The following is a 26,436-nucleotide window of genomic DNA, read 5'->3' on the forward strand; positions in this document are numbered from 1 at the left end:
TTACTGGCTGACTGCAGAGATGAAGGAAGAGAAACTTCAGTGACCACACGCAATAAACACACATTTTCAAATGTAGTTTGGAAAAGCCACAAATGGACTCCAGCCATCAACAAGCAAGATACAACAATTCCTGAGGAATGAGAGAATTAGAATTACTGCAACATAATACTCAGAATGTCCAGTTCTCAGAAAACTTACAAAACATACAAAGAGGAAAATATGACACATTCACAGAAAAAAAGAATTCGACACAAATTATCAATGAAGAAGTCTAGACATTTAGAAATATTAGTCAAAGATGTCAAATCAACGGTCTTAAATATATTCAGTGAGCTAAAGAAAACCATGGACAAAGAACTAAAGGAAATCAGAAAAACAATGATGGATGAGAATATGAATAAGGAGATAGAAGTTGTAAAAGAAGGAACCAAAACTTGGAAGCAAGCAAGGTTTCCCTCAGTAGGTAAGTGGATGAATAAACTACAGTACATCCAAACAATGGAATTTATTCAGCACTAAAAAGAAATGAGTTATCAGCCATGAAAACACATGGAGGAATCTTAAATGCATAGTAGTAACTGAAAGAAGCTAAGTAGAAAAGGCTACTGTGTGATTCTAGCTATATGACATTCTAGGAAAGGCAGAACTATAGAAACTATAGAAAGATGAGTGGTTGTCAGGGGCTTGGGGAAGGAGAAATAAAGGTGGAGTGCAGGAGATTTTACAGGGCATGAAAACTAGTCTATTCGATAGTATCATGGTGGATACACGTCCTTATACATATTTGTGAATTCCCATAGATGGTACAACACCAAAAGTAAATGTTAATGTAAACTTATGGACTTTGGGTGATAATGGTGTATTAATGTAGATTCATCGCTTGTAACAAATGTACCACTTTATTGCAGGATGCTGATAGTATAGGAGGCTGGGCATGTTTGGGATTCTGAGATATAGGGGAATTCTCTGTACTTCCCACTCAATTTTTCTGCGAACCCAAAACTGCTGTAAAAAAATCTATTAAACAATAGAAACAAATGGAAATTCTGGAGTTGAAAAGTCCAATAACTGAAATTTTAAAAAACTCACTAAAGGTTTTCAACAACAGATTTGAGAAGGCAAAAGAAAGGATGAGTGAACCTGAAGATAAAACAAATTGTTTAGTCTGAGAAGCCAAATGTTTTTTTTTTTTTAATGAGGACAAGTGAACAGACTCTGGGGGACTTGTGGGGCCTTATCAAACATGCCACCATAAGTTTATAGGAGTTTCAGAAGGAGAGAGAGAAAGGGACATAAACAATATTTGAAGAAATAATGGCTGAAAATTTCTCAAATCTTAAGAGACATAAATATACATGTTCAAAAATCTCAAAGAACTCTCAATAAGTTAAATTCAAAGAGCCCATACTGAGACACATTGTAATCAAAATGAGGAAACACAAAGACAAAGAGAAAATTATAAAACCTGAAAGAGAGAAACAACTTGTCACATACAGGTGATCTTCAAAAAAAATTAACAGCTAATTTCTCCTCAGAAACCATGGAGGCCAGGAGTTGGTATGATGATGTGTGTAAAGTCCTGAAAGGAAAAATTTGCCAACCAAGAATTATACAGCCAGCAAAACTATCCTTCAAGAATGAAGGGGAAATTAAGACATTTCCAGATAAACAGAAGCCAAGGGAGTCCATTACCCTCATTCATTACACCTACCCAACAAGGAATGCTAAAGGGAGTCCTTTTTGCTGAAATGAAAGTACCCTAGACATAGACACAGTCATAAAAACAGATAAGGGCCATTGGTAAAGATACCTACATACATAAATATAAAAGCCAATATTATTGTACTTTTTGTGTGATTTGTAACTCCTCTTTTTTTCCTATATGATTTAATGAACCAGTGCATGAAACAATGACTATAAATCTATGTTAATGGGCACAAAATGTATAAAGAGGTGGGGTGCCTGGGTGGCTCGGTCATTAAGCATCTGTCTTCCGCTCAGGTCTTGATCCCAGGGTCCTGGGATCCAGGCCCACATCAGGCTCCCTCCTCGGTAGGAAGCCTGCTTCTCCTTCTCCCACTTCCCCTGCTTGTGTTCCATCTTTCTCTGTCAAATAAATAAATAAAATCTTTTTAAAAATGTGTAAAGAGGTAATCTGTGACAATAACAATATAAATAGGAAGGAACAGAGATATAAGAAGAGAATGTGTGTGTATTATTGAAACTAAGTTAGTCTTCAAATCAAATTGTTATAAGTTTAAGATGTTAATTGTAATCCTCAAGATAACCACTAAGAAAATAACTTTAAAAAAATACAAAAGAAGAAAGAAAAGGCAAATCAAATATTACACATGAGTAACTAGATACATAAAAGGATAGCAATGGAGGGACTGCAAGACAAAAAACAAAACATACAGAAAACAGATAAATGAGAGAAGAAAGTCCTTTTTTATTAGTAACCACATCAAAATAAATGGACTAAATTTCTCTATTAAAAGACAGAAATTCAGGGTGCCTGGGTGGCTCAGTGGGTTAAGCCTCTGCCTTCGGCTCAGGTCATGATCTCAGGGTCCTGGGATCGAGCTCTGCATTGGGCTCTCTGCTCAGCAGGGAGCCTGCTTCCCTCTCTCTCTCTGCCTGCCTGTCTGCCTACTTGTGATCTCTCTCTGTCAAATAAATAAATAAAATCTTAAAAACAAATAAACTTTAAAAGACAGAAATTGGCAGATTGTGTTAAAAAAGAAGAGTATCCATCTATATGCTGTCTACAAGAGACTTTAGATAAAAAGGACATAAAGAGATTGTACAAAACAATCTTACAAAGAGATTGTAAGCAAAAACAATGAATAAATATATTCCATGCAAATAATAGCCAAAAGAGAGCTGAGGTGGCTATATTATTGTCAGACAGAATAGGCCTTTAAGCAAAAGTTATAAGAAACAAAGATTATAAGGTTATAAGAAACAAAGAAGGACAAAATATATCGATAAAAAGTTTGACCACAATAAACATACATGCACCTAATAACGGAGCTCCAAAATATACGAAACAGAAATTAACAGAATTGAAGGGAGGAAAAGATAATTCTGCAGTAATATTTGGATATGTCAATACCCGCTTTCAGTAATGGATAGCAGAACCAGGCAAAAGATTAATAAGGAAATGCAGGACTTGAATGACACTATAAACCAGCTACAAATAAACACTATAAACCAATGACGTATAATGAACATACACAGTGTATTACACTCAACAACAGCAGAATACATGTTCTTCTCAAGTGTGCATGGAATATTCTCTATGATAGACCATATATTACATCATAGGGGCACCTGGGTCCATTAAATGTCCAACTATTGATTTTGGCTCAGTTCATGATCTCAGGGTTGTGAGTTCAAGCCCCAAGCTGGGCTCCACACTGGGCATGGAGTCTGCTTAAAAGTCTCTCTCTCCCTCTGCCCTTCTGCCTCTTCCCCCTTCACTTTCTTTTAAAATAAAAAACAAGGGGCGCCTGGGTGGCTCAGTGGGTTAGGCCTCTGCCTTCAGCTAAGGTCATGATCTCAGGGTCCTGGGATCGAGCCCTGCATGGGTTCTCTGCTCAGCGGGGAGCCTGCTTTCCCCCCTCTCTCTGCCTGTTTGTGATTTCTCTCTGTCAAATAAATAAATAAAATCTTTAAAGTAAAATAAAATAAAATAAAATAAAAAACAGACCATATATTAGGTCACAGAACAAATTTTAACAGGTTCTAAAAAATTGAAACCATTCAAAATACCTTTTCTGATCAAAATGGAATGCAACTAAAAATCAATAACAGAAGGAAAACTGGGAAATTCACAGATATATGGAAACTGAACAACCTACTCTTAAGCAGCTGCTGTATCAAAGCAGAAATCACAAGGAGAATTAGAAAAATATGGAGATAAATGAAAATGAAAACACGACTTACCAAAAGTTATGGGATACTGGAAAGTAATGCTGAAGGAGATATTTGTAGCTGCAAATGCATACACTAAAAAAATAGAAATTCTCAGGGTGCCTGGGTGGCTCAGTGGGTTAAGGCCTCTGCCTTCGGCTCAGGTCATGATCCCAGGGTCCTGGGATCCAGCCCTGCATCGGGCTCTCTGCTCAGCGGGGAGCCTGCTTCCTCCTCTCCCTCTGCCTGCCTCTCTGCCTACTTGTGATCTCTATTTCTGTGTCAAATAAATAAATAAAATCTTAAAAAAAATAGAAATTCTCAAATCATAACCTAACTGTACACCATGTGGAACTAGAAAAAGAAGAGTGAACTAAACCCAGAGATATTGGTTGGAAAGAACTAATAAAGATTGGAGTGGAGATAAATAAAATAGAGAACTGGAAAAACTGTACTAGAGATAATCAACAAAACCGAAAGTTTGTTCTTTGAATAGATTAACAAAATTGACAGACCTTAACTAGACTGACTAAGAAAAACAGAAGACTTGAATTACTAAAGTCAGAAATGAAAGTGGGACATGAAAAGATGCTCAGCATCACCCATCATCAGGGAAATGCAAATCAAAACTACAATGAAATATCACCTTACACTTGCCAGAATGGTTAAAATAAAAAATACAAGAAATAGGAACTGTTGGTGAGGATGTGGAGAAAAAGGAACCCTCTTGCAGTGTTGGTGGGAATGAAAATTGGTGCAGCCACTGTGGAAAACAATATGGAGTTTCCTTAAAAATTAAAAATAGAACTACCTTATGATCCAGGAATTGCACTACTGGATGTTTACCAAAAAAATAAAAAAATATATATATATATATATAGACACTAATGCAAAGGGATACATGCACCCCTGTGTTTATTGCAGCATTATTTACAATAGCCAAACTATGGAAGCAGACCAAGTGTCCATAGATATGTGGTATATATCAACAATGCAGTACAACTTAGCCATAAAAAAAGACTGAAATCTTGCCATTTGCGAAGACATGGGTGGAGCTGGAGAGTATTATGCTAAGCAAAATAAGTCAGTCAAAGAAAGACAAATACCATATGACTTCACTCATATATGGAATTTAAGAAACAAAACAAATGCACAAAGGCGAAAAAAAAGAGAGAGGCGAACCAAGAAACAGATTTAACTATGGAGAACAAACTGTTGGTTACTGGAAGCAAGGTGGGTGGGGGGATGGGTGAAATAGGTGATGGGGATTATACAGTACACTTATCATGATGAAAATCAAATAAGATGGAAAAAAGAGATTAAAAAATGAAAGTGGGGATATTACTACAGATTTTACAGATTATGAGAATACTATGAGCAATTATACATCGAACTAATTGAGTAACCTAGATAAATAGACAAATTCCTAGAAACATACAATTTACAAAAACTGACACATGAAAAAGGAATATCTGAACAGACCCATATATAACAAGTAAGAAGATAGAATCAGTAATCAGAAACCTCTCAGTGAAAAGCCCATGACCAGATGGTGTCATTGGTGAGTTTGATGAAACACTTAAAGAAGAATTGACACTAATACTTCTCAGATTCTTCTAAAAAATTGAAGAGGAGGGAATACCTCTTAACTCATTCTATGAGGTCAGCATTACACTGCTACCAAAGCCTCAGAAAGACAACATAAGAAAAGAAAATTACAGACCAATATGTCTTATGAACATAGATGTAAAAATTCTCAACAAGACATTAGCAAATAAATTCCAACAGCTTTATTAAAAGGATTCTACACCGCAAAAAAGTGGGATTTTCTTTTCTTGGAATGCAACAATGGTTCATTACACAAAAACTAATCAGTGTAATATACCACATTAAAAGAATGAAAAGAAAAACTGTATGCTCATCTCAGTTGGTGCAGAAAAAGCATTTGACAAAATCCAAAACCTCTTCATGATCAAAAAAATAAAGCAGTAAAGCAAAAACAGGAGAAAATTTCCTCAATATGATTATAGCCATATATGAAAAACTCACAGCTGACATCCTACTCAATTATGGAAGACTGAAAACTTTTCTCCTAAGAGCAGCAACAAGACAAGAATGACCACTTTCACTGCATTGATTGAACGTAGTACTGAAAGTTCTAGCTATAGCAATTAGACAAGAAAAAGAAATAAGACATTTAAATTGGAAAGAAGAAAGTAAAATTATCTCTGTTCACAGATGACATGATCTTATATGTAAAATCCCTAAAAGTTACACACACACACCCCCTTATTGGAGCTAATGTTAAGTTGTAGGATAAAGTCAAAACACAAATATATGTATTTGCAGCAAACAACTCTAAAAGGAAATTAAGAAAACAATTCCATTTACAAAGGCATTAAAAAAAGAATAAAAAGCTTAGAAATAATCTTAACCAAGGTGGCAAAAACATATACACTGAAAAACTACAAAACATTACTGAAATTAAAGAAGACTTAAACAAAGGACATCCTATGTTCATGGACTGGAAGACTTAATATTAAGATGGCAATACTACCCAAGGTGATCTACAGATTCAATGTAATCCTTAACAAAATCCCAGTAACTTTTTAATACAAATACAAAAATTCATCCTAAGACTTCTTATGGAATTGCAAGGAACCCTGAATAAATCGAAACAACTTTGAAGAATAAGAACAGTTGGAGGACCAGCACTTCCTGATTTCCAAACTTATCGCAAAGCTAAAGTAAACAGTTAAGTAGTATAATACTGGAATAAAGACAGACACCCAGAGCAGTGGAATGGTTCAGAAATGGACCAGAAATAAACTCTCACATAAACAGTCCATTGACTTTCAACAGGGGTCCAAAATATTTCACCGGGGTAAGGACAATCTTCATTAAATGGTGCTGAGAAAACTGGATATCCACATGTGAAAGAACAAAGTTGAACCCTTACCTTACACTATATACAAAAATTAACTTAAAATGCATCAAAGACCTAAACTTAAGCCTGAAACTATAAAACTTTTAGAAGAAAACAGGGGGAGGTCTTCACGGATTGACTCTGGCAATGACATTTTTGATACAACACCTAGATAAATTGGATTTCATAAAAATTTAAAACTTCTGTGCATATCAAGAGAGTGAAAAATGGGAGCTCACAGAATGGGGGCAAATATCTCTGATAAGGGATTAATATGCAGAAGATATAAAGAAGTACTGAGACTCAAGAACCAAAAATGAAACCAGTCAAGTCAAAAGGGACAAAATACTTGAATTGACATCTCTCCCAAAGAAGACATCCAAATGGCCTATAAGCATATAAAAATAGTCATCATCATCAGTAGTTAGAGAAATTCAAATCAAAACTACAATGAGATATGTTCATTCATGTTCATTGGAATGGCTATCTTCAAAAAATGCATCAAACAAGTGTTGACAAGAACATGGAGGAATTGGAATTGGACCCCTCATGTACTGATTATGGGAATGCAAAAGGCTGCAACCACTACAGAAAACAATTTGGCGGTTCCTCAAAAAGTTAAATACGAAGCTAACATTTGGCCCAGCAATTCCAGTCCTAGGAATACACCCCAAGGAACTCAAAACAGCAATTCAAACAGATACTTGTACACCAGCGTTCACAGCGGCGTTATTCACAATAGCCAAAATGTGGAAAACCCAAATGTTCATCATTAGATGAAAGGATAAGTAAAAAGAGCTATCTACACTGGAATATTATCCAGTTATTAAAATGAGTGAAGTACTGACACATGGAGGAACATGGAAGAACTTTCTAGATCTTATGCTCAGTGAAATAAGCCAGCCACAAAAGGACAAATACTGTATGATTCCACTTGAGTGAGGGACCCAGAACAGGCAAGTTCATAGAGGCAGAACGCAGACTAGAGTTTACCAGGCATTGGGGGCAGGGGAGGGAACTGGGAGGATGAAAAGTTTTGGGTAGATAGTGGTGATGGTTCCAAAACATTGTGCATGTACTTAACAGCATTGAATCGTACACTTAAAAATGACTAAAATGGTAAATTTTATTCTGTATATTTCACCACAAAAAAAGCAAACCAGAAGGAAAAGATAGGGCTCAATGCTCCAAATTTATGATAGAAATGTTTTCAGTCTAGAACACCACATATTATTAATCAAGTGTGGGATTTAAAGATGTTATGAGACATACAAAGTCTCAAAAACTTTTATCTTCCATCCATGCACCATTTCCTGGTGAGTTACTGGGGATACGCTCCATCAAATGTAGGGAGTAAACAAAACAATGGGGAGTGGGGGAGAAACAGTGGATCCATCTCAGCAAAGAGATGAAGTTAGAATTCTCAGAATGATGATGAGAGACGTCTCTGGGGACAGCGCCTATAGGCCTAGAGGGAATCCTATCCCAGCTAAACAAGAAAAGAGGGAAGGAAGATTTCCAATGAAAACACTGAAATAATAGAAAAGTGAGTATGTTTGGCAACTCACAGGCTGAGCTTGTCACAGAGCTGAGGATAAATTACTGATATGCACAGAGAACACTGAGGCGCTATCAAGCCCAGGGAAATCATAGAACTTGTATGGTTCAGCTGGGAACAAAATCTACATCATCATAAATGTGTGAGCAACAGTCCATGAGTAACTCAGAGAATTTGAATTATGAGTAACAAATGTTACTCATTTGTGTGAGTGGAGATAACCATTAGACCGCTGTCAATGAACAAAGGCAATACCGGGACTTACAAGAGAGGATGAGCAAAAGGAAGAACAAAACTGTAGAGCATTTTATATTTGGGGGCGACTGATTAGCCGACAGCAAAGAGAGCAGTCTATCCTTGAACACCTGGGTTGGCTAAAGGGATCCAAAGGAATTTGTGTTGTTGATGGATTCAACAACACAATGTGCCAGGCTGGCTGAGTACACCGCTCTTGCAGCCGCATCCACCATCAGGTCAGCCCCATTGTCTGTATCAGACTTATTCACAGTCTCCACGGGTCTAACTAAAGGCAGAGCTCTGGGAGACAGGGTGGAGGAGAGGTTGTGCGTACACAGAGGGTGATGTAAGAATTGAGTTCTTGTCTTAAAAAGTAGGAAGTTAACACATAGTATATAAAATTGAAAAGTCAAGAACTAGCTCTGTATGCCTATTATATTCTGAGACTCTTTGAGAGTGAGCCCAGTGAAGCTATCAGGTAGCAATGGCTGGGAACCACTGGACTATATATCCTAGGTCCAGCACTTCCTAACTGTGTGGCCTTGGGCAGAACATCACCTCCTGGAAACCCAGTGTCCCCATCTGTAAAATAGGGATGTTATTGCTTACTTCATATGGCCAGTGTGAACATTTCATGCATGGCAACTGCTTTGCCTGGCATCGTACTGGGCTATTAGTAAAAGGTTAACCTTCTGAGCTATTGCCCTTATTAATACTGCCACTCCTTGCAATATGGAGTACTGTGCTGGGCAAGGCATGAACCTGGGTCAAGGGAAGAATAAAAGGACAAATTCCTGCCTAAGGGCCTGAGACAACTCCATATCTCTCTCTATGGTGGGGAGAGAGTCCCATCCCCATGAGAAAGGAACAGGAGGGGTGTAAAATCTCAGGTCCTCCTTCTGACTCTTTACAATTTTGTCAAGAAAATCTTGAATTGAAAAGGAAGGACAAAAACAGCTTCAAGACGGGAGGAATTTCTCATCCAGTCTTTGAGTAAACACAGTGTGAACTGGGGGCATTGAGCTAGGCTGTCACTGGTGGGGTGAGGTCAAGAGGGGATTCCAGTGGGAAGAGATGGGGTGTGTGTCCTGGAGGAGGTCACAGCCTGACACCTGGGGCACCTGCAGGAGACCAGGCAACGACCACTTACAACCTCGCTTTTATTTACATGAAGAAGAAGGAAGAGGAGGTAGAGGGGTTGGGGTGGTGGGAGAAGTAAGAGGACAAGGTGAGGGCAGGAGACAAAGAAAAAAATGAGAAGGTGGCTTTTCATTTCAGTTCATTGTAACTCATTTCCTACCAGGCTCTTCTAAAATACTGAACATAGGTCGGAGACTGACCTCGGCCAGCCCCCACCCCAAACTACCTTTCAGAGATTCTCAGGGTGGTGAGCCCACTGTCCCCACACAGGATCTAAGTCGGAACTAAATTAGGTATTGGGAATCCTAGTCAAGTCACTTTCTCAGTTTTGGTTTATAAGAAGGGGATGACCGTTTCCACCTATTATAATTTTTGCCTGCTGTTAGCTCATTTTGAAAATTGATTTGCCACAGTTCGGTGGCTGAACAAGTGTGAGAGAACCAAAGTGCGTGTGGTGGGGAAACCACAACTCTGGGTCACCAGTGAATCACCCCGAGAAAAGGCGTATAACCTCAGCTTTCCTTATCTGCAAAATGGAGGGTATAGGCTATCCTCTGCAGAGGAAGTTCTCGCAAGGACGTTTATGTGACATGCGTGTAACTGGCCTGAGACACGGCTGCCAAGTGGTGGTTACTTGTCTGATACAAGTGGTATAAAATATAATGGATTAATTATAGTCACAATTATAATCATTTTATAGTAATATAAAACCATAGAATCACTTATAATGATAGAATATTTTTATTAATAATGATATATCCTCAAATTAGCCCTCCAGGCCTGGGAACTTCTCCTGCAGTCTCAACTTGTAGCTTAAGCATCATAATTTTCTAAAAACACTTGCCCCCGTAACTGTCTTATCCTCTTGCCTCTCCTCTCCTCTGAGCTGTCTCACATGTGTCTTCCTGGATGACCTTGTGGTCTGAGCATGTCTACCTGGTCATATTTCTTGTTTTGTAATTTACATTTGAAGGTGTAGCCATTCTGCCTCCTTTCACTGTCTCATTCATCTCTGAGTCTGTGCTTCCCATAATACCAGGACATAGTAGGTCCTTGATAAATGCTCATAAATGACTTTGCACATTGTTGTCCTCAGTAAAGACTTGTGGAATGAAAAGCAGTCTCCATTTTTGCACTGTGTTATAAGCAGCTGGGCTGGGACAATATTCAAGTTTTACTCTGCCCCCTCTCCTGCCTGCATTTCCTCCATTCAAGTAGGACTCAGGGCAGAGGTGTTCTGGAATGGAGAGAGGGGAAAGCAAAACTCTTGGCTTTTGCTTTTAAAACTTAGGGGAGAGGATTCCTGGAAGAGACAAAGTAAATGGGACAGAAACCAGCACAGGAAATAATTTCATATATATATATATATATATATATGCACATACACACACATACATATATATACACACACACACATACACATATATACATGTGTATGTACATATATGTAAATAACTTCACATATACATACGTGTGTGTGTGTGTATATAAAACAAAACCCAAAACCACCAGCCCAAAGATTTAAGTGTGAAAAAGAATAAAATTACAAAAAGTTCTAAAGAAAAAAATGACCTGATATTTCTTTGTAACCTTGGAGTATGAAAGGCCTAACTATGACCCCATATCCAAAATCTGTAAAAGTAAAGACTGATAAAATAGACTTCACAGAACAAGTAAACAAAAAACCCCCAAACATGGTCAAAAATGCCTTCAGAAAAGTCTAAAGGCAAATAGAAAGTGGGAACAAAAAATTGCAGTTTATATCTATAAACAGAAGGGGAAAAGTCAGTCACTCAATAGAAAACTGAACAAACACAGTGGACAGTTCACAGACAGGGAAAAACATCATAAAGATGTCTGGTTCATTCCAAAGACAGCTGTGCTGATACTATCTTCCCTTTAATAGACTTAAAAATCCAGAAGCTTAATAATACCTTCTAATGGCAAAGTCATGAGAAAACTGGCACTCTAGTTCAGTATGGAAAGTGGGTGGTGGGGGCGGGGATAGGGGTAATCCTCATGGAGGGCAATTTGGCAACATTTGTCAAAATTACTGATGCATTTACCAGTGATACAGTGATTAAACTCTGGGATTTATCCCAGAGTGTGAAATAATAAATTCATTGCAGCAATGTTTGTAATAGCAGAAGATTGGTAAAAACCCAAATGCCCATCAATAGAGGACTGAATGAGTAAATTATAGTATGCTTATATACAGGACTATTGTGCATCTCTAAAAAAAGAATTAGGAAGCTCTTTATATATTGCTATGAAAAGAACTCTAAGATATATTATGCAGAAAAATAAAAATAAGAATAAATAGTGTACATAACAGCATAGTTCATAGGGCCGGTCCTTCCTTCCTTCCTTCCTTCCTTCCTTCCTTCCTTCTTTTCTTTTTGCAAAAAGGGGGAAAGTTCAAATCTGTAAGTGTTGGCATATACACAAAGAAACATTATAAAGAAATATAAGAAACAAAAAAATGGTGTTTTAAATAAAAATCTTAGGAATAAATTTAACAAAAGAGTGCCAAACTTGTACATTGAAAACTACAAAACGTTGACAGAAATCTTAAAAATCCTAAATAAATGGAGAGACATCCCATGTTCATGGATTGAAAGACTTAATATTGTTAAGATGGCAATATTCCCCAAATTATTCTACAGCGTCAACGCAATCCTAATAAAAAGTCACAGCTGGCTTTTCTGCAGAATTTGACAAGTTGATCCTTAAATCATGTAGAAATGCAAGAGACCCAGAAAAGCCAAAGCAATCTCAAAAAAGAAGAACAGTTGGAAGACTCAGAGTTTTCAATTTCAAAACTTACTACAAAGCAATAGTAAATAATACAGTGTGGTACTGGCATAAAGATAACCTTAGACCAATGGAATAGAATTGAGAGCCCATAAATAAAGCCTAACATTTATAGTCAATTGATGTTCAACAAGGGTCCAAGACAACTCAATGGGAGAAAGGATAGTCTTCAACAAAGAGTGCTGAGACAATAGGATAGACATGTGTAAAACAAGAAATTTTGACTCCTAGGACACCTGGGTGGCTCAGTGGGTTAAAGCCTCTGCCTTCAGCTCAGGTTATGGTCCCAGGGTCCTGATATCGAGCCCCACATCGGGCTCTCTGCTTGGTGGGGAGCCTGCTTCCTCCTCTCCCTCTGCCTGCCTGTCTGCTTACTTGTGATCTTTCTGTCAAATAAATAAATAAAAACTTTAAAAAAAAATAAATTTGGACTCCTACCTCCCACCATACACAAAAATTAACTCCCAGTGATCATAGATCTAAATGTAAGAGCTAAAATGATAAATTTAGAAGAAAACAAGTGAATCTTCATGCTTTGGGGTTAGGCAATGACACCAAATGCATAAATGGCTACAGAGAAGATTGAGAGATTGTACTTCATCAAAATTAAACACGTTTGTGTTTCACAGAATACTATCAAGAAAATAAAAGGACAACCCACAGAGTGGGAAGAAATATTTGCAAATCATATATATGTTGGGGGATCCAGAATATATAAAGAATGCTTATAACCGAATAGTGAAAAACAACCCAATTTAAAAATAGGTTAAGGAGTTAGACATTTTTCCCAAAAGATAATGTGAATGGCTACTAAGCTCATGAAAAGATGGTCAACATCCCATGTCAATAGGGAAATGCAAATCAAAACCACACTGACGTACGTACTAAAATGGCCATAATGAACAAAGGGATAATGACAAGTGTTCCTGAGGATGTGGAGAAACTAGAACCCTCATACAGGAAGCAAGAGTATCAAATGGTACAGCTACCGTGGAAACCAGTTTGGTGGTTCCTCAAAGTGTTAAGCAGAGAATTGCCATAAGACCTAGCAATTCCGCTCCAAGACATAATAGCCAAAAAGCAGAAACAACCCAAATGTCCATCAATTGATGAATGGATAAAATGTGGTATATCCGTTAAATGGAATATTATTGGGCCATAAAAAGGGGGAAAGTGCTGATACATACTACAACATGAATGAAGCTTAAAAACATCACACTAGGAGGAAGAAGGGAGTTTGCAAAATACCACATTGGATTTTTTTAAAAGATTTTATTTATTTATTTGACAGAGAGACAGAGAGAGAGAGAGAGAGAGAGAGCACAAGCAGGGGGAGCAGCAGGCAGAGGAAGAACGAGAAGCAGGCTCCCCGCTGAGCAGGGAGCCCAATGTGGGGCTCGATCCTAGGACCCTGGGATCATGACCTGAGCCGAAGGCAGGCGCTTAACCCACTGAGACACCCAGGTGCCCCACATTGGATTTTTTTTTTTAAAGATTTTTATTTTATTTACTTGACAGAGAGAGACACAGCGAGAGAGGGAACACAGGCAGGGGGAGTGGGAGAGGGAGAAGCAGGCTTTCCGCAGAGCAGGGAGCCTGATGTGGGGCTTGATCTCACAATCCCAGGATCATGACCTGAGGTGAAGGCAGACACCCAACGACTGAGCCACCCAGGTGCCCCAGTTGGATAAAACCACATTTGATTTTTATAAAATTGTCCAAAACAGGAGCTTGGGTGTGTCTGGGTGGCTCAATCAGTTGAGTGGCTGACTCTTGATTTTGGCTCAGGTTTTGAGCTCAGGATCTTGGAATGGAGCCCTGTGTCTGACTCCATGCTTAGCAGGGAGTCTACTTGAGATTCTCTCTCTCCCTCTTTCTCTGCCCCACTCCCCAAATAAATAATCTTTTTAAGAAAAATACAGGCAAATCTGGGGCACCTGGGTGGCTCAGTGGGTTAAGCCTCTGCCTTTGGCTCAGGTCATGATCCCGGGGTCCTGGGATCCAGTCCAGCATCGGGCTCTCTGCTCAGCAGGGAGCCTGCTTCCTCCTCTTTCTCTGCCTGCCCTTCTGCCTACTTGTGATCTCTGTCTGTCAAATAAATAAATAAAATCTTAAAAAAAAGAAAAAGAAAAATACAGGCAAATCTGTAGAGACAGAAAGCAGATTAGTGATAACCTAAGGCCTGGGGTGGGGAGGAATGGAGAGTGTGGGGTGATGAAGATGTTCTAAAATTAGATCATAGTGCTGATTGCATCAGTCTGCAAACACACTCAGTAACATTGCCTCGCACGCTTTAACGGGGTAAACTGTGCGATGTGTAAAGAATATGGCAGTTAAGGCTATTTCTTTCCAGGGAGGCAGGAACTAGGCAGCTGAAGGACGGAGAGAGAAGGAAGACTTCATATTGTATACCTTTTTATACTTTCTGCGCTTCCGATGTGTGACCACTATCTACTCAAAACACAAATTGAAAATACAAAAGGATCAAACAAAATTAGAACTCTGATCCTTCCCTCATTTGGGGAGAGGAGAAGGAGGGTGCTGCTGCTCGCCCCAGCACACTGTGAAGTTATGGGGGGGGGGTGCCTCTGGGTTAGATTGGACAAGGCAGCCCTAGAGAGCTTCCGAGACATACTCGTGGTCTGGGTGCCACCAAGCTGTGGGACCTGACGGGGAGCCAATGGTGCCATGCCTGCTCCCCACTCCTCCACCATGACCTGGATCTACAGAAAATCCCAGAACCATCATCCAGCCCCCCAAAGAGCCAGGGAAACCCCAAGACTGACACCAGCCAGGCAGAATAGAACCTTGAGAAACTTCTGTTGTCATAGAGGGAAGAAGAGAACTCCCCTTGCACGCCTGGTTTTGAGGACCAGGCTCACACCCCTGACCTCCTGCACCCTGAGACCCAAGAGCAGCCAGGGGGATGATATTTGGACCCCCCTGCCTGGGATTCCTCGTGTGCTTGGCTTAAGAGTTTCTGTACCAAGAAAGATGTCTGTGGTCACATTCGTTCGGAAAATGCCAGATTAGAGAAACCCAAAGCTTTTTTAACTGCAGCCCTTCTCCGAGCCTTTGCTTGGGACTCCTCAAGAGGGGCTCTGGCAGATTCAAAGCCCTTTCGAGGTTTTGAGGGACATGTGGTGGGGCAGAGGCTCTTCTTCATAGTAAAGCTGAGGAAACAGAGCCAGGGGAGGTGAAAGGCTCATCCAAGGTCACACAGGGAGTCTGTGAACACCGGGGAGCTAGAACCCTGAACTCCAGGCCGGGGCAGATTCTGGGGCACATGGCAGCCGCGCTCAGTGCCCCGTCATGGTTCTGACCAATTCCTGGCCCGTGGTCCTGGTGGCCTGGGCAGTTTCAGTCTGAGTCAAGGTGGCCTCTGGCCCTTGCCTGCTCTGAGGGTCTTAGAAATTTTATACATTTGAGCCCTTAACTGGGGACGTGTCTGGGGACAAGGTCAGTAGGTTTAAAAACGAATCAGAGAAAATATGTGCTCCCTGCCTGATATGAGCAGGACAGAGTGGGAGCCAGCAGTGCATGAACCCGGGCCAGGCCACCCAGGACCCCGAAGAGCCCCTCAAACCCACCCTTGGCGTCCCCTCTGCACAGCACAGACTTGGATCCTTCCTCTCTAGCAAACTATGCTTCCTGGTTCGGGCCTTCAAACGGGCCTTTAAAACCCTGATAAAAATTCTACAGGGTAAGCTATCCAGCTTCTTCAATAATAAATAGCGGGGGGTGGGGTGGGGGTGGGGGGGGGTGGGGGGAGAGACCAGAGAGGAACTGTTCCAGATTAAAATGTGTAATCGGGGGTGCCTGGGTCGCTCAGTGAGTTAAAACCTCTGCCTTCAGCTCAGGTCATGATCCCAGAGTCCTGGGATCGAGCCCCACATCGGGCTCTCTGCTCAGCAGGGAGCCTGCTTCCCCTCCTCTCTCTCTGCCTGCCTCTCTGCCTACTTGTGATCTCTGTCAAATAAATAAATAGAATCTTTTAAAAAATAAATAAAATAAATAAAATAAAATAAAATGTGTAATCAAAGCCATAATGGGGCGTAGTCAGATCCTGATTTGAACAAATCAACTGGAAAAGACATTGATGAGACCGTTGGAAATTCTCAACACTGACCAGCCATTGGGTAATATTAGGGGGGCGACATTCTATTTCTTTTTTTTTTTTTTAAGATTTTATTTATTTATTTGACAAAGAGAGGAAGCGAAGGATCACAAGTAGGCAGAGTGGCAGCCAGAGTTGGGAGGGAGAAGAAGGCTCCCTGCTGACGTGGGGCTTGATCCAAGAACCTGGGATCATGACCTGAGCCGAAGGCAGACGCTTAACTGACTGAGCCACCCTGGTGCACCTGGGGGCTGGGGGGGGCTTCTTTTTCAAATTGGTCAGAGTTTGACGGTTAATTTTTTGATTTTTGTTTTTTAAAAGGCTTTTAGAGTTCAATGCTGAGGAATCCACAAATCAAACAATACATTGCTATTATCTTTTAAATGATCCAGAGGGGCTGCTGGGGGAACACCGAAGGCATGGAAAGGGGGGGCCATATGTCGATAATTGTCAAAGCTGGAGGATGTATGCAGAAGCTGCATTAAACTCTCCTCCGCACTTTGGCTTCAAAATAAAATACTTTTTAAACCTCCTGGCCAACCTGGCTGACGTGCCCTGGCCAGCTCGGGGTCGGGGGCGTCTGGGTTGGAATTTCTGCTTATGTGCTGATCTTCCAAGCTCCCGGCTCCTCTCCTGGGGTGCAAGGGGCAGACCCCCAAGGCCCCCAGACTTGGGGCTGTCCATGTGCAGAGGCGTGGGGCGACCCTCAGACTGCCGGAGCTTGCCTGTCTGCTGTGGATGCCGTGCCCAGCAATCCCCACCGAATCCACGCAGGGTACCCCTGGCCAAGCCCTCCTCGCCCCCACTCACCCCCACCCGGCCGCCTCCCCAGCTACTCACGCCGCTCTTCCTGGCCTGCCCGGCTCCGGCCACCTCGCCTGCTCCAGCCCAAGCCGCTCATTACTCAGGACGTTTATTATTAGCCTGAGATTTGATTAGTGCCTGAGCTGCACTTCCTGGGTTTTCCCCCCAACCTGTAGGATGTAAATCAGCGGCACCCCCTCCCGCCCTGCACCTGCGTGTTAGGAGCTGAGGTGGGTGGCCTGGGACTGCTCGGAGTCCCCGCCAGTGCCATCCATCTACGGAGCCCCCTCTGCACCCTGCCCACCAGTGCCTGCAGGGGAAGGACAGGACTGGCCCGGCCTTGGGGTGAGGTATAAACTGGTATGACCGCAAGCTGGCCCTGACCCACAGCTTGGACCTGGTTTCCAGCTCCACGGCACATGGTTCCCGGTTCCCAGCTGCAGCCAGGGTGACCCCACTCCCAGCCTCCAAACATTGCTCAGCACTGTCCCTCTTCCTTGACACCCATTTCCTATTTCATTGCTGGGTCATCTCTTGTCCTGGCTTCAGGCTCAACTGAGGGGCCAACTCCTCCAGGAAGCCATCCCTGACTGCCCCAGGCCAGGCTAAATCCCCATTCCCTGTGCTTCCTAAGCCCTGTCAAAACACTCGAGAGGTTGACACGCTGGGTTTGAATCTCAGCTTGGCTGCTTACCAGCAGGAAGCCTTTGGGGAAATTCACTTAAATTCTCTGTGCCTCCGTCTTCTCTTCTCATGAGTGGGTATAATCATACCCAGGTCACAGGTTGTCAGCAGAATGAAAGGAGTCACCACAGTTAAAGTCTTAGAGCAAGTTCTTGGCACCTAGTAAGTTCTCGATAAACAATATGGACAATTAGCACCGTAGCCCCTAACACATTCTTGTAACTCGTTTCCATGCCTTCCCAACTCCCCGGAAACCTCCCTGGGGATTAAGACTGGATTGAGACAGATTTAGAAGCCCAAGGCGTTTAGGAAGGAAACTTGGAAGGATGGGAAAGAATCGGGCAAGTGGAGGGGAAGTGGGAGGGCATCCAGGGGGCAGTCAGGACAGGACTGAGGGCAAGAGGGAAGAGCACTCAAGGCTGACCTGGATGACAATGAGTGCAGCAGGAGAGGAAACAGGGTTGGTAAACCTAAAAACGGCTCAATCTCAGTGATCAGAGAAACACAATTCAGCAATGAAAAGTGAATTTTCATCCACCAGGGCGGCAAAAATCTTCAAGTTCAATAATACGGAGGGCTAGAAGTGACCTAGGGAAATGCTTTCTTGCGCCCTGCTGGAGGGAGGGAGTTGGTGCTACCATTTTGAAGGACAACCTTCCAGGGTCCATTAAACTGCACAACACACGTGCCATTCTTCTCCACGTGCCACAGGTGCACAAGGGTGTTTGCAGAGGCACAGTTAATAATAGGGAGCATTTGGGGGCGCCTGGTTGGCTCAGTCATTAAGCGTCTGCCTTCGGCTCAGGTCATGATCCCAGAGTCCTGGGATCAAGCCCCGCATCGGGCTCCCTGCTCAGTGGGAGGCCTGCTTCTCCCTCTCCCATTCCCTCTGCTTCTGTTCCCTCTCTCGTTGTGTCTCTCTCTGTCAAATAAATAGATAAAAATCTTTAAAAAATAAAAAAAATAAAAAGATAAAAAAAATAATAGGGAGCATCTGAAAACAACTTACATGTCCATCCAACGGAGGATGGCTGGATGAGGTACACAGGTCATAACTGGGAATATTATACAAAGTGTACAAAGCAGGAGCTAGATGATTGTCAAGACAAATCATGATACCCACCGTAAGATACCCTGGAGTAAAAATCACACATGGCAGCATTCTCCGTGTCCCCATACGTATGAATGTGAAGCCGATGAAGTCTGATGGGACATGCGTGGTGACGATGGTCGCCTCTGGGTAGGACAAGGGGGGACCAGGTTTGAAGGTGATGGTCATAGCCCTATTTGTAACGTTTTAAATTTTACACAGAGAAGATACTTATGTATTACTTGTGCCAATGAAAAGTAACAAAACCACACTCAGGCTGGCAGGGGCTGGATTTGTGAGCCAGAGCCGATCATAGATTGTGTCCCCAGGAATTTGCTGCTTGTTTAATCGGGGCATGCCCAGAGTCACTATTGGATGCCCTCAGTATGCCTCCTCCTTACCTTCCTACCCAGGGCTGGAGCTCTCACCACCTCACAGAGCAGCTGGCTCCCAGGGGGTTAGTTCTGACCGTTAGAAAGCTGTCTCTGTCTACTGAGCAGACCGTGCCTTCCAGAAACAGACCTGCTGGGCTGACAGCTACTCTCTGAAGCCACATGCATTTGCTTGCTCCATGAGATCCCACTCTGGAGTTTCAAAGCCGGCGTAGGTTAGGCGTGAAACAAAAGTCGAACAAGCTCCAATCTGACTTTTGGGGCGGCCGAGGATGGGAGGGTAGGGTTTCCTAATGTCTCATTGCTGATCACAGCTTGTTAATGCTTTTGTTCAACACCCTTTACAGGTAGTGGATTTTATTTGCTTTCTATTTTCTCTAATTAGAAGTGTAATTTACAGGGGCGCCTGGGTGGCTCAGTCGTTAAGCGTCTGCCTTCGGCTCAGGTCATGATCGGGATCGAGCCCCACATCGGGCTCCCTGCTCCGCAGGAAGCCTGCTTCTCCCTCTCCCTCTCCCTCTGCTGCTCCCCCTGCTTGTGTTCCCTCTCTCGCTGTGTCTCTGTCTGTCCAATAAATAAATAAAATCTTTAAAAAAAAAAAAAGAAGTGTAATTTACATGCAGTGAAAAGCATGAATTTTAAGTGTGCAGGTTAATCAGCAAGTTTATATACGTGCATACCCAGATCAAGACTCAGAACATTTGGAGCCCCCCAAAAGGCTCCCTCCCTGCCCCTTCTAGGCAGCACCCCCCTACCCTAGAATCTCCACCATCCTGACATCTAGCCTCAAAGATTCATTTTTCCTGTTCCTGACTGTGTAAACAGGAACATACAGATAGGATTATCCACTTTTTTCTTCTGGCTTCTTTAGGCTGATAATAGATTTTATTAAACCAGGCAGACCAAAGCACGTGTGGCCTGTCCCTTCAGGGCCACAGAATTGCGAGGAATTTTATTATTACTGTTAGCTGAGCTCGAATTTCATGACCCATGCAAATAGAATCCCTTCCTCCCTGGGCTCCCTCAGAACAGGTGCTGCAGGTTTCTGAACCTCATTCTGAAACCAGCCCTCTCTCGGAGCTCTCTCCCCGGGGGGACGGGGACGTGGGATTCTAATTTTAAGCCCCACACTTAAAGGGGACAGAAGTGTCTGGAACCTAGAGTAGAGATACTTGTATACCTCCAGGTTTTGGAGCTGATACATTCAGACACGCGTACCTAAACAGTTAAAACGAGCACATGGTAAAGAAAAATTCAAACAGTGTGAAAGGGAATATAGCAAAAAAGAAATTTCCCCTCCATCTAGATACTCTCGACAACCCCTTTCCCTACTCAAAGGCGGCCACTGTGACCAGATCTGGGTCACACAGGCTTCCAAGCAAAACCCTGGCATTCACACGCTTGCACGTGTCAGGGGAGGATGGATTTTTGCCTCCGTCCCCTCCCCACCCCGCGCGCATTTTTTTGACACAATTGCTTGTTTATGCAGGTTCAATGTCCTATAAACGTACGACCATTCTTCACTGAATATATCCTATCAATCAAGCCCCTACCATTTTAAAGGAGTTCTTTAAATGCTCATTAGAAATAATAACAATAGTGAGCATTCCTGTAGCGCTTACCAAGTTCCAGGCGCAGTTCTAAACCCTTTACATATGTTCATTTCGTGTGTATTTTATCTCTGTGTTTCGTCAAACAGCTTGAATTCCCTAAGCGGATTACTTGGTCAGAGGAAACATTGTCACGTTGATCAAAATTTTCCCATGAGGCAGTTCCACCCTACGCAAGAACAGCGGCGATATTTTGACCCTGAGAGCCTCTACCATGCTGGGTGTCGTGGTGTCTCTGACACTGTGGGTATCTGTCTCACCCACGCCCTGGCGTCTGCCAACCGCACCCCATCCCTTTGAGGCCATGCTATTGAACCTTCTCTGGGAGAGTCCTAGAGGTAAGACAAAAGCAAGAGTATCCAAAAAAGGTCATTTCTTAGAAATGCAGTGAAAGCCCTGATTTTCATGATCGCAATTTACATATGCAACTCAGACGTGAATTTCCTCTGTTGCTAGTGTACCCGGTCCCTCGATTTGTGCTAATTTTTCAGAAATGCTAAATACTTTTAGCAGAACCTGTTTCAAAGAAGGAAACAGCAGTTTCTACGGCAAGAGCCACAAACTTTTGCGGGAAGACCTAGTTTCTCTTTCCATTTAAAAAAATTTTTCCTTCAAAGCTTTTTATTATGAAATTCGAAATTCAGAAAAAGGTTAAAAGCAGCAGAGAATGAATACCCGCAGACCCTCCAGCGAGGTTTTTAACAAGTGTTCACACTGGTATCTGTCTACCATCCGCTTTCCTGCTGGGATGCCTGGAAGCCGTTTGCAGACAGCGTGACATTGACTCCTCAGCCCCGCGGTGGACATCTCCTAAGACACGGAATTCTCTTCCACAGATTTAGCTTTTCCACACTTAAGAAAATCAGTAATAATTCGAAACACCATCTAATATCTAGTCCATATTTGGATTTCCCCAGCTGTCTTCTGCCCCTTTTCTTGGCTGCCTCTTTTGAATCAGAAGCCAGTGGAGAGGGGCGCCTGGGTAGCTCAGTCGGTTGAGCATCTGCCCTCGGGTCATGGTCCTGGGGTCCTGGGATGGAGCCCCTGCTCAGTGGGGAGTCTGCTTCTCCCTGTCCCTCTGCTGCTCCCCCTGCTTGTGCTCTCTAGTTCCCTCTCTCAAATAAATAAGGATCTTTAAAAAAAAGATCTTGAGAGAGAGAGAGAGAACCCAGCCGAGGGTCACACATGGCATGTGGTTGCTATGTCTCTGTAGTCATTTGTTTGGGTCTAGAATTGTCCCCTCCCTTTCTCTCTTTTCTCTCTCTCTCTCTTTTTTTTAATTTAAGCAGCCAACATATGGTACATCATTAGTTTTGTGGTTTTTTTTTTAAGATTTTATTCATTTACTTGACACAGAGAGAGAGAGAGATCACAAGTAGGCAGAGAAGCAGGCAGAGAGAGAGGAGGAAGCAGGCTCCCTGCTGAGCAGAGAGCCCGATTCAGGTCTCTGGGATCATGACCTGAGCCGAAGGCAGAGGCTTTAACCCACTGAGCCACCCAGGCGCCCTCAGGCTTATCTTTCTACCTTTGGACGGATGCGTTCATCTCTGAACAATGCAGTGAATACCACTATTTGGCATGAGGGGTTTAAAACTGTTTCATATACATGGCGTTCTGTCTCTATCGTGATGTATTTTCCTATTTCACCCAACATGGTTGAGATCGACTCCTGTTATCGTACAAAGCTAGCTCATCCCTTTCGACGGCTCTCTGGTTTTGCACATTCCACTTCCGCCCCTCCTGTGTTGGGAGAAGGAGCTGCAACCTACCTGAAGGCTTGCAGTCCCTCCCCGGGAAGGAGGGAACACAGCGTGCACTGCTCTGAGCATCCGAGCTGCAAGGGAACACTCAGCCTCCGAGAGACGTCTCGTGCCCCTGAAGCCCACCCTAAGCCAGGGAGGTGCTGTATTACCTAATACTCAGGGAGATATCATGGAGGGAATGTAATTATTATCAATTCATAATGTCCCTATATTTGCATTAATAATCTTTGTCACGTTACTGGCATGTGTGAGTCACTTTAGAAATGTTATTTAATCCTCTCAGAAATATATTATTATTATTATTATTATTATTATTATTCCTATTTTACTGAAGAGGAGCCTGAGGGTCAGAGAGGTAAGTGATTTGTCTAAGGTCATAGAGCTGGTGAGTGATTTGCTTGAAGTGCTCAAACCCTTCCCGCCCCGCACTCCTCCCACATGCCCAAAGAGCTCCCAGAGAAAATAAAATATAACTTGTTACTGAAAGAAGAAAAGTTCTGGTGGTCCTGCCTCTCCCCTTGGCTAGAGCAGAGGAAATTTTTTTGTTAACCAAAAAGGGCAGCCCTGCAAATAGCTCCTGGATCACCAACCCAGGTTCTGGATCAGGGGACAGAGGAGGCGGCTTAAAGTCCTTCTTTCTCACTGCAGCTCAGGAAGGAGAGGTGAGTCCGTGATCTCTTAATCTTTCATTGTTTCTAGATGAGTTGGAGTCGGGGGCAGGGTTGGGGCAGGGAATGGAGCTCCATGACTCAACGATGGGGGAACTTTAATATCTTAAGTTTGGGAGCAAAAAGAATCTCTCTGTCTCTCTCTCCAAGCCCTCTGTTGTACATGTGATGTTGGGCAGAGATGTTTACGGTCTTCTGCATTGTCATCCGGACCCTAGAAGAGGAGAATCTTATGGACATCGGTTCCAGCCTGCCCATTTTATAGATGGGAAAGCTGAGGCATCGAAATCTCTAGGCTCTGGGCTGCTTGAGGGCACCAAGGTATGTGACTTGTCCTCAGAGCCCCGCAAAGTACTCAGCATACAATACAACTTTCACAAATATTTGTTGCGGGAGTACGTGAATGAATGAGAAGGTTGGAAATTCAAAACAAAAAAGAATTTGGGTTCCTTTGGGTTCTGCTGGGCGGTGGCCAATTTAAGGAAGGAAAATCGGTGAACCAGGTCCTTCGTGAGAAGGCCGTGGTGACTCAGCTAGCAGTCATGTTCACAGACCTGGGCTGAGGCTCCGCATTCAAGGCCAGGAACAGAATCTGCACGTGGCCTCACGCTGCCTCGCTCCGCTGCCTCCCTGCTCTCCCTGCCCGCCTCTCTCCCCCGCTCCCTCCAAGAGCCCCGCCAGACCTATTCCCACCTCTGGGTCCTTTGCCCCTGCCCTGAAATGCTCAGCCACAGCTCCTCGTGGAGACTGTCTCGGCTTCTCAGGGAGGCCCTCCTGAGCACCCAGCCAGCGCTCTCACCCCTTGGATCTCAGAACGGGCTAGCTTGTTCGTGGGCTTGCGGGCAGCTCATCTGCTCCCCCTCCAGAAAGTAAGCACAAGCAGGCAGAGTTTCGTCCTGACACGAGCCTGTCCCCAGAGCTGTGCCCGGCACGTGAAAGGCACCCAACAGGCAGTTGCTACATGAATGAGCTGCTGACTTCTGGGTGGAGGTCTCTGGCATCCCTTTTCTGTAAACAGTAGGAAACAAGCTGGAAAAGGGGCTTGGGTCCCACAGTGAAGGTGATGGTGTGTGTGGCGGGGGGTAGGGGAGGGGTGGGGGAGTAGGAGAATGATAAGTGACCACAGTTAGTTGAACTACTACTACTAATGCCAGGCACAGGATTTCTTTTAAATTGCTTCATCCTCGGAATAAGGCGGATGCCACCAAGCCCCTCATTTTACAGGTAAGGGAGTTGAGGCTGAGAGAGACCGAGCATTTTACCATAGACAAGGATGTGGTAGAGCGGATTTTCTGCCACCGGTATCTGGCCCCGGGGCCCACGATCTTTCCAGCAGGTGCTGGGATGACTGGGATCCTTACACACTGTCCTCAAGCTCCAGATAGGGGCCCGAGCTCCTGCCTGACCCTGATGTTCTTCTGCCCTGGGGCCCCTGACCCTCTCAGGGAGGACAGGTGGGAGCAGAAGCAGAGTCGTTCACTCACTCAGTCCCCAAGCATTAATTGAACACCTACTGTGTGTAAGTGTGTACGTCAAAACTCCCACGGTCATGGAGCTCAGGCGACGGAGGCAGACGGATGCCCACATAAGGAGATGACAGGAAGTCAGACTCTAATCTGTGCTCGGGTCAAGTGGGGTGGCAGGCTGTGGAGCACGTAGGGTGTATGTGTGCTGGCGTGGGGGGGGGGGGCGTGGTGACAGGACAGGGCTATCCAGAACAGTGGCTAGGCAGCTTGTAAAGGTCTAGGTGAAGGGCAGTTCAGACAACTGGTACAGTTACAAGTGAGAGAACTTGGCATATGAATGTAATAGAGAAAAAGGCCTGTGGGGCTGGATGTCAGAAGGAAGAGAAATGTTTACCGAATGAAGGAAAGATCGAAATAACGTGTTGAGCTCCCACAGCACCTGGCACGGAGAAGTTCCTCCAGAAATATCTGAATTGAATTGAATTGAATTGAATTGAATCAGATCAATGCTTGGAAAAAAAAACAACAAACCACAATTTCTGGTGCAGCTCGCCTCCCAGGAAAATTCCCTCCAGAAAAAATGAGGGTGAGTGTTCATCTCCCAGTCGCTAGCAAACCAAAACAATATACACCAAAGGTAGAAGGCAGATTAGCAAGCATCAGGTTGCAGAAGCAGAATCTAAAAATTCGGGGTAAAGAAGGAAAAAAATACCTTAAGATCTTTTGTCTTGCAGGATTCGAGTTTAATCTCCTGCTACTATTGAAGGCTAATGGCTTTTTCTCCTTTTCTCCTGAGCAGCTGGCTCTGGTATGCTTGGTTACACCAGCTCTGGAGCCCCTAAGCCACATGGCTGGGCTGGCCTGGTTGTTGTAGCTCTGGATCTAAAGCGGCTAAGGACACAGGGAGCCCAGGGTAAAAATGGTGAGACCCTGCTTCCAGCTGCCTGCCTTGAACCGTCACCCTGACATTTCAACTTGGACGTCTGTCATAATAGGAGCTAATAATGCTTTGAATGCTTCTCCACATTGGAGAAGAGGATAATTAAGTTCAAAGACAGCAAATCACCCACTAAACATAACATATCCAAAGCACTGCCTCTGGCACTCTTGCCCATTTCAGTAAATGATACCACTGTGTACTGAAGACGCAAGCCAGAGATCTGGGGATGACCCTTGATCCGTTCCTTTCCATGTGTTACCCGTCACCAAGTGGTCTATTCCATCTCCACAACGCAGAGCACCCTCAACGCGG

The 26,436-nt window shown here is 43.3% G+C and overlaps 1 protein-coding gene across 1 annotated transcript in view; it reads right to left on the reverse strand.

Annotated features, from left to right (window-relative positions):
- Positions 1-17,608, reverse strand: part of TNFRSF13B (TNF receptor superfamily member 13B) — a gene marked incomplete at its 5' end in the record, with an annotated part of 34,549 nt that extends 16,941 nt beyond the window's left edge. The window contains one exon of the mRNA XM_080826559.1: positions 17,548-17,608. Coding sequence (XP_080682685.1) covers positions 17,548-17,608 — 61 coding nt within the window. The remainder of the gene's footprint in view (positions 1-17,547) is intronic.
- Between the last annotated feature and the right edge of the window lie 8,828 nt (positions 17,609-26,436).

This window comes from Martes martes (assembly GCF_963455335.1).
Source record: "Martes martes genome assembly, chromosome: 16".
Classification (NCBI taxonomy): Eukaryota; Metazoa; Chordata; class Mammalia; order Carnivora; family Mustelidae; genus Martes; species Martes martes.